We start from the raw sequence: 8,858 nt of genomic DNA, 5'->3' as shown, positions 1-8,858 counted from the left end.
GCAGACTGCCACAGGCATTGAGTGGGTGGAGGGAGGCGGGCGATGCCAGTTCTGCCTGCCTGTGCGGGATGATTCTGGACAACAAAGGATCGGCCCATAGCATGCATGAATTTGAATGTCACGCTGGACATTCATCTGGATGGAAATCTGTTCCAAGTCAGAGTACAAAACCTAAAGACCAAGTTTGTACAGAAACAGGAAGTATACAAACCAGAAGGCTCTGCTTTGTACCCAGAGAGACTCACAGTCATATCACATGGAGATCGATTTAATGACCTTTCATCCCCCCTGCTGATGAAACATATTAGAAAACTGGAAACAGTCTCACAGTGGTAACAGATATAATTTCACAATTAGAGATGGCAAATTGCACTCACCATATGTCCCTGTGGTCTGCAAACTTAATATGTGTCTTTACACAAACCAAAAAACTCATTAACTTGAGATGTGAGTTTGTGGCCGTACATCAACTCCGTTCTGTCACCTTCTCGACTATCATTTGTGCTTAGAATCCTGCAGTTCTGGCTTCAGAACAAGGATAGTGCGTCTGGAATTTTTTTCACTGTCCTTGACAGTTTCTTTCAAACAGAGAACGTAAGAAGCTGTCATCAGAAGAGGCGGGGTTCTGTTGACACAGCCTCGTCATTCGAACAGGTGGAAGGGCTCTTCTGGAAGGGAAGGAGGCCAGTCCTCCAGCCTGTTCCAGGAGAACACCCTGTAAGGCGGGGCTGGAGGGGTGGGGCAGCTAACAGTAAAGCAGAAGCTCGGGGAATTAGGCTGAAGGTATTTCTTGCGAATAAAAACAAGGTCGCAGGTTCTCCAGCAGCGGCTACGCAGGCTCTTGTTTGGCTCGCTTGGGCTCCCTCAGTTCTCCAGGTGGCGAGCTCTTCCTCGAGGACATGCTCCGGAGAGAATGCAGGCTCTGCACCTGCTGGAGACGCAGGCTGAGCTCCTGGTGACAGGCCTGCTGCACTGTTTCCGTCTTCTTTACGTCCCAGCTCAAGGCAACGGCAAGCGCTCTGGGGTCTTCCTTGGTGACCAACTGCGGCAAGAACGAGAGCCACTGAGAACCACCACCTCTGCTCTCAGGCTCCCATGGGCTTCTTTAGGGGAACAAGACCAGGCCGCACCAGCCTGGGCTACGTCCTGGCACGGAAATGGCAGAGTTTTCTTTCGCATTTGGCGGCCACAGGCCTTTTCTTACCCTCCAACACCGCCAGGAAAGGATCTCTGGAAAGGCAAGTCCTCCACTTACAGGAAATGTAGCCCAGTGCAAGTCAACAGGTTTCCTCCCTCCCAGCGACTCTGGGGAGGTGCTTGGGACAGGGACAAGGATGAAGAACGAGAAGTGGCATCCGGCTTCTGGTTCCGTGGCTGTGGAGCCAGCACAAGAGGACCTCCGCAGGCGTGCCTTTCACTACATCCCGCATGTGCCTCACCGACTACGGATCGTCCTCCGGGGCCGACAGAACCAGACACCTGAGCCCTGCCATTCCTCCCTGTCAACGTTTGCTCACTCCATAACCCGCTGTGCCCCAGAGAATAATGTTTGACGATCTGAGGGAGTGCACCCCGTTTTGCTCAAGCCATGTGATATAGATTAAATGAGATGCTTTGCAAACGGGCAGCTGTGAGTCAGGGTCTGCAGAGGTGGAAAGAGCCCACGCACGCGCCTCTGGAGGGCAACACTGCACCCCCGGGGGGAGTGGCTCGGTGCAGCTCAGGGTCCCTGGTTCTCGCCCACCTCCAAATCCCGGCTAGACAGACTCAGCTCTGGGGCCGGCTTCTCCTTCAGTGCAGCAAGGACCTGGCCGGTAAGGGTGACTCCGGAGGAGCTCTCGCGGTTAGTCCCCGCATCGACTGCATCCATGTCGTCACCGAAGCCGGCGCTGGACTCTGCAAAGCAGGCGTGATGGAGACAGCACATGGTGTGAGTGCACCGCCGCACACCAGCAATCAGTCAGGCAGGACGGAAGCAAGTCATTTCATTTCAGGACACCAGCAGCTGCGGCCGCTCTCCTGTCTGACCCCATTATAAACCCCGGTTCTCTCCCCAGGAAAGGCTCTCCAGGCCCTTGGCCCTCAGGGGGACTCCCCTGGCCAGTGGTTCCTACCTTGCTGCTTTGACAAGATGCTGCCCTCCTTCTCCAAAGCCTGGAGGTAGAGCTCCAAGAGCTGCTTGGACTGACGGGCTTCTTCCCTCTGGTCAAGCACCTGCTGGAGGGTGTTCTGAAGCCCCTGCACCGTGACGCAACTTTGGCAGAGTTCCTGAGCCAGGTCTGAACACGGAACGTCAATGAGCACCTAATGAGCAAAAGAGACTTGAAGAAACCTACAAATAGGGGCGCCTGGGTGGCTCAGTGGGTTAAGCCTCTGCCTTCAGTCAGGTCATGATCTCAGGGTCCTGGGATCGAGCCCAGGATGGGAGCAGGCCCCCCTCTCTCTCTAGCTGCTCTCTGCCTACTTGTGATCTCTTTGTGTCAAATAAATAAATAAATAAAATCTTAGGGACTCAGGGCTCAGCTCAGTCCCCTGTCTGTCCTCCCCATCTTCTTGAATAAAATAATTTAGAAAGAAAAAAATAAATAAATAAATAAAATCTTAAAAAAAAAAAAAAAAAAAGAAAAAGAAAAGAAACCTACAAAAACTTTCAAAACCCAATGGCCCCGACCCGGCAGGCTCTCTCCTTCCTTCAGCAATTCGTGTCCTTGCCGCCTCTAGGGAACCTGCCAATGTTTGCCAACTACACTTCTGGGGATTTATTCTATAGAAAGCATGTGGGTGAGATGACACGGTCTAAGTTTTTGGTCACACTGTCTGGACCAGCAGGACTGATGATAGCCCAAAGGTTCACCCAATGGGGATGACTCCTTAAATAAGTCATGGTACACCACAAAATGGAATACCATGCAGTGGTAAAAAAGAACAAGTGTTTTTCAGATACTGATCTAGAATAATCTCCAAATATTTTTATAAAAGATTTATTTATGGGGCACCTGGGTGGCTCAGTCATTAAGCGTCTGCCTTCGGCTCAGGTCATGATCCCAGGGTCCTGGGATCGAGCCCCAAGTCGGGCTCCCTGCTCAGCGGGCAATCTGCTTCTCTCTCTCCCACTCCCCGGGCTTGTGTTCCCTCTCTCACTGTGTCTCTGTCAAATAAATAAATAAAATCTTTCAAAAATATAAAATAAAATGAGTTGTCTGGGAAAAAAAAAGTTTTATTTTTTTAAGAGAGAGAGCACATGTGCATGCGTGAGCAGTGATGGGGGACAGAGAGGGAGGGAAAATCTCCAGCAGGCCCCCTGCTGAGCATGGAGCCTATAGCGGGTCTCGATCTTATGACCCTGAGATCATGACCTGAGCCAAAATCAAGCTGGAGGCTCGACCGACTGGGCCACCCAAGTGCCCCTCTCCAAATATTTCTTTAAAAAAGAGTAAATATGCTTCCACTTATGCAATATAGGGGAGAAGAAAATATACTTGTATTCACTAGTATATAAAATAGTCCTACAATGGGAATCTGAGAGATTGGTTATCTCTGGGAAGGGAAATGTAGTGGCTGGGGCAGGAGTAAGATTTTTCATGTATACCCCTCCCCCTCTCCCAGCCCCCCCCCCCCAGCAGGCCAGGCAAACAGCTTTATTGAGATATAATTCACACACCTCACAATTCACCCATAGGACGGGCATACCTAGGTGGGTTTAGTACCTTCACAAAGCTGTGCAGTCATCGCCACGATCCAGTTCAGAACATTTTCACCACCCCGAAAAGAACTGTACCTACTAGCAGTTACTCCCTGTTTCTTCTCCAGGGTCCCCCAACCGCAGCCCGAGGCAGTCCACTCGCCTACCTTTTATCTCTATGGATTTGGCTATTCCGGCCCCTTCATATAAATGCAACTATAAATACGTGGTCTTACACGCGTGGCTTCTCTCACTTAGCACAGTATTTTGAAGGCTTGTCTATGACACAGCGTGTTAATACGGCATCCCTCTAAGGGGTGAATGACACGCCACCGTGCGGCTGGGCCACATTGCACTCACCCGTTCATCAGTGCCTGGCCTTTGGGTTGCTTTCACTCCTGGGCGACCAGGATAGCTTTCCATACCCCTCGGATTTTGAGCCATGTGACTGTATTCATGTTATTTATTCAAATATATAAGCTTATAAGTTTAAAAATTACCAAAGCCACTCCTAGTTTAAAAATTACCAAAGCCACTCCTTGAAGGGGCCTCCCTTGACCTCCCCATCTAGACCACTGGCCCACCTGCTACCCATCTAAGACGCTTCCCTCCGTCAGCATTCTGGGCCTGGCTTGTTCACCGCCGCACCCCCTGGACAGGACCCTGCCAGGTACAGGGCAGGGGCTCAAGAAATATTTTTTGTAATTAACACATACTATTTTTATCCCAGTTTTACTGGACAGGAAATGTAGGCAAAGAGGCTAAGTTACTGGCTCAAAGTCGTAGTGAAGGAGCTGGGATTTCATTTGGCTCCTCTCATACTCTTTGGCGCTACGTCCTTAACTCCCCGCCCCTCTCTGTGAGCCTAAATAGGTCTAGAGGGGCTTGGACATCTGTATTTTCTTTTCTTTCTTTTTTAAGATTTTATTTATTTATTTTGAGAGAGATGGAGAGTGAGAGAGCAGGGGGAGGAGCAGAGGGAGAGAGAATCTCAAGCAGATTTCGTGCTGAACACACAGCCTGACGCGGGGCTCCACTTCACCACTGTGAGATCGTGACCTGAGCCAAAATCAAGAGTCGGACACTTAACTGACCGCACCCCCCAGGCGCCCCTAGGCTTCTGTATTTTCTACTCTAGGTGCGAGGATTAGAAAATGAAGAGTCTTGGTTGTCACCAAAGCAGTGTTTGAAAATTAAGAAATAATGAAATTATTCTGGCAAGATGCATGGAAACGAAGGGGCTGGGGGCAGCGGAGGCTGGGTGAGCGTGGCTGCGGGCTGTGCGGGGGGCTTACCTGGAGGTCTTCCTCGGACAGGAGGATGATGCTGGACAGGTCCTCCTTCAGCTGCCTGGCCACATTCTTCCACTTTAGCCCTGCCCCGCTGTCTGTTTCATCCACATCAAAGGACTCTTGGGAAATCCACGCTGTGCCTCCATCTGACATGGGGGGAAGCCAGTCACAGGGAGACCCAAGGTGCTATGTTCACCTCCTCCTCCAACACACAGGCCTCGAGGATACTGTACGTGCTTCCCTGACCTTTTAGGATAATTTCAGTGGTGAAGGAAGAGTCTTTCCTCAGGAGTTCAGAGGAAAGCCAATCCTCATCTAGGGGGACCTCTATTTTCCCTTCTTTCCCACCTTTGATTTTTTCCTGTTTGAAACTGCTCTGTATCCTTCTTATGGAAAGAAGCCTCTTAAACCCTGCTGCATGGTCACGCACACCCAGGACCCTACCACACTTCCCTTTAGGTGGGCTGTATTTCTGCGTGCACCCCGTTTCCGTACACAAAAATGTTCATTGTCCCCAGGGCTTTCTCCTGTGCTTGCGGTTAGTCTCATCCTTGACTGGAGGAGCTGAAGCCACTGTCTGCTGTCCCTGGGGCTGAGTACAAAGGCGACTGGCAGAGCCACTGCTGGAGGGTGACTTCCTCAATTTGGCGGCATGGTGGCTTTCTCCAATGGGGACATTTCTTAGCCTTTGATCCTTGCTCATCAATATTAGTCCCCTTTGTATCTCTAGTGATGATGATGGCGTAACACTTACTGAGAGCTTTCTGTGGGTCAGGCAAGATCTACAGGCTTTTTATCAGTGGTTCTCAACTGGGAGTGATTTTGCCTCCCCCCAGAAGACATTTGACAATGTCTGAAGGCATTTTTGGTTGTCACAATCGGGGTAAAGAGATACTGCTGGTATCTAGCCGGCAAAGGCCAAGGTTGCTGCTCACGCCCTGCAATGGACAGAACAGTTCCCACAACAAAGAATTCTCCAGCACAAAATGTCAATAGTATTGTCGAGAAAGCCTGGTTTGGTATATATTATGTTCTATCAGCCCTACCACACCTAGGAGAGAGAGGTACTACAGTTATTACCTCAGTAAGGTGCTAAGAAGTTAGGGAACTTGCTCAAGGTCACGTGGCTAGCAAATAGTACTCTGGAGTGAATCTGGAAGCTTGACTCTGTCTGGATCTCCCTGCCACGCCGCATTTTAGTTACTGTTGGTCTTTAAGTTATTTGAGAACCGGGCTCACGTCTCATTTATCTTTACCCCAAGACTCAACACCACGCCGCGGCATGCAGAAGGGGCTCAGTGAATGTTGGCTGCGTCAATGTTGAACCAGACAAACAGCAACTAGGCGTCTGTGCAGTAAAATGAATCCCAGTGGATGTTGTATTGCATAGATGACTTTATATGTGACCAGGGTTTCTTACCTGAATTGCTGTACGCCCACTTCTCATTACTGGCCAATGCTACAAACTTGGTATTGGAAGGTAAACACAGGAAGTAATCGTCATCATCCACGATGGTGCCATCCTCTGCCAGAACCAGGGTGACTGGAGCCAGGGACTTATCAATGGCCAGAATGTCACAGGCTGAGAGGAATAAAATATTTGGCAATTGACAAAGTATCCATAAGGAAATTACATCTGTCCCTGTACTCTCACTAATATATGCTCCCAGAGCATAGCAGAATTCCTGGTAGTTAACGTAACTACAATAACAACTAAAACTACTGGCAAATATACCACTTACCACATGCCTGGTACTGAGTGCTTCTCGCATACAGTATTCTCCTAAAAATCCTCTAAGTGTGGATGATTGTTATTCCCATTTTACAGATATCAAACCCAAGGCCCAGAGAGGTTAAGTAACTTGTCCAAAGTCACACAGTAAGTGTCAGAGCTGAGATTTAAACCCACAGACTGACTCCTGAGGTAGCTTCTCTACCTCCACGTTAGAAGGCCCTCAAACGGGGCGCCTGGGTGGCTCAGTGGGTTAAGCCTCTGCCTTCGGCTCAGGTCATGATCCCAGGGTCCTTGGATCGAGCCCCGCATGGGGCTCCCTGCTCAGCGGGGAGCCTGCTTCCTCCTCTCTCTCTCTGCCTACTGTGATCTCTCTCTGTCTGTCAAAAAAAAAAATAAAATCTTTAAAAAAAAAAAAAAAAAAAAGAAGGCCCTCACACAACTTTACTTGAAAGACGGTTTTGGTTTGAAAAACAAAGCAAAGTCTGATTTGATTCCATGGGAACGAGCAGTCTTTCATTCATTTACTCGGTGGTCATCTTAAATCTTCCTGTGTCAAAAGTCAAAAGAAAGAAAGAAAGAGAGAAAGGAAAGAAAAGAAGGAAAAGGAAAAAAAAAAGAAAAAGAATAGAAAAAAGGAAATGCTTAGTGTTCTTTGAAGCACTGATCTCTGCATCCTTTCTAACCTACAGGAAGGCACAAGAGAAGCAGAAGTTTGTATCAGTAGCTTCTCATCTTTATTGTCACAGGGCAAGAGGCTTGTCCAGGGAGGTCTGCACCTCCCATTTGGTGATGACAAAGTCTAAAATGCGACTGGGATGAGAGTGAGCAGCAAAGTAGCCACGAGACGACATATATGGTTGGGCAATGCTGTCCAGCACCCATACAGAACCGCAAGTCTTGCAAAGGCTTGAGCTCCAGAGAAGACAAACACTTAACACAAGCTTCTGTGCCCAGCGCATCCAGCTAATGCACTCAAGGGGAACTAAAACTTAAGCACCCTAATGTCCAGAAAATTATGTTCACGTTGGTATGGCAGAAACCATCTCACTAAAGCATCTATAACGCTTTGGCCGCTCCTGGGTCTCTGAAAGATTCCTGTCTGGTATTTTTCGGGTCTTGGTGACTCTGAGAAAAAGCACTGAACACTGACATCCCCTTTGACTACATCCTGTAAAGCAGGGCTGGAAATATTATACCCATTTTGCGGATGAGAAAACTGAGGGTCGCGGGCTGCTTAAGTACAAGGTCAAGCGTCTAGTCAGTGTGGGGCCGGGACTCAGAACTCTGGTCATTCACAGCACCTGCTCCTTGCCCCAACTCCAGAATGGTCCGTAGCATTTCCCTCTTGGCCGCACAAGTGCCTGCCAGAACTGACGGTGGAAAGGCGCTCCCACCCCGCCCGGGGGCTTAGCTGGGGGCGCCAGGATCACCGTAGGGAGCCCGGGTGGCAGGAATACACCCCGGGCTGGGTCTGGTCCGAGGTCTGAGTGATTTTAGGCAATGCACCCAAGTCGAGTCGGTCTTAATTTGCATATTGCTTCCCGTCTACCTTCCCACCATTAGGAGTCTCACACGAGATAATCGCTTTGAAACTTGTCAATCGCTGTGCCCACGTCGGTTATTTCCGTCCCAAGTCGCTCCCGCTGACCCGGCTTCGCCCCTGCCAGACAACCTCACCCGGGCCCGCTCCCCGCAGCCACAGCCCCGGCCCCGGCCTCGACCCCGGCCCCCACAGCCTCCGCCCGCGTCCCGCGCCCACCTTTGCTCCTCAGCTCCTCGAGACAGGAGGCCGCCACGCCATGCTGCTCTCGGCTGTGGTTGCGGCGCAGCAGACAAGGCTTCAGAGCCCGGGTCTCAGTCTCGGCTTCCCCGACCACCTCCATTCTCTCCAGGGTGGGACCTGACTGACTCGGGGAAGTCAGGGAGGTTCGGCGCGGCGCCCTCCTCCCACCCGCGGCGTGCCGGGAGGTGTAGTTCTCTTTGCGGCAAATCACGCGTACCACCAAGGTACGCCGGGAGATGTAGTCTTAGTTGCGGCTAATCACGTATGGATTCGGGGGCATGCCGGGAGCTGTAGTCTCTTGGTTCGAAGCCTACTTCGTTATGTTGCTCAGTTCGGCCCAGGGGAGTGTTTTTGTACTTTATATTT

General features: G+C 50.3%; 1 protein-coding gene across 1 annotated transcript; it reads right to left on the bottom strand.

Moving 5' to 3' along the window:
• Positions 1 to 252: 252 nt before the first annotated feature.
• On the bottom strand, positions 253 to 8,677 carry LOC111154690 (DNA fragmentation factor subunit alpha). Its single transcript, XM_022514527.1, has 6 exons — positions 8,469 to 8,677; positions 6,395 to 6,556; positions 4,978 to 5,120; positions 2,115 to 2,304; positions 1,745 to 1,896; positions 253 to 1,042 (listed from the first exon to the last, which is right to left on the bottom strand). The coding sequence occupies exons 1-6, from the start codon at positions 8,590 to 8,592 to the stop codon at positions 830 to 832; spliced, it is 984 nt and encodes a 327-aa protein (XP_022370235.1). The 5' UTR covers positions 8,593 to 8,677; the 3' UTR covers positions 253 to 829.
• Between the last annotated feature and the right edge of the window lie 181 nt (positions 8,678 to 8,858).

This window comes from Enhydra lutris, unplaced genomic scaffold (genome assembly GCF_002288905.1).
Source record: "Enhydra lutris kenyoni isolate GAN:26980312 unplaced genomic scaffold, ASM228890v2 scaffoldscaffold38, whole genome shotgun sequence".
NCBI lineage: Eukaryota > Metazoa > Chordata > Mammalia > Carnivora > Mustelidae > Enhydra > Enhydra lutris.
The sequence above is the reverse complement of the archived record's forward strand: the minus strand, read 5'-3'. Positions and strand labels throughout refer to the sequence as shown.

Bases quoted from the DNA above. Each gene is read 5' to 3' on its own strand.
- LOC111154690 (XM_022514527.1), bottom strand. From the start codon at position 8,592: ATGGAGGTGGTCGGGGAAGCCGAGACTGAGACCCGGGCTCTGAAGCCT. The intron at 6,557-8,468 runs GTGGGCGCGGGA...TATTCCTCTCAG, and splicing joins CGAGGAGCTGAGGAGCAAAG to CCTGTGACATTCTGGCCATT. The intron at 1,897-2,114 runs GTAGGAACCACT...CCTGCTTTGCAG, and splicing joins CATCTTGTCAAAGCAGCAAG to AGTCCAGCGCCGGCTTCGGT.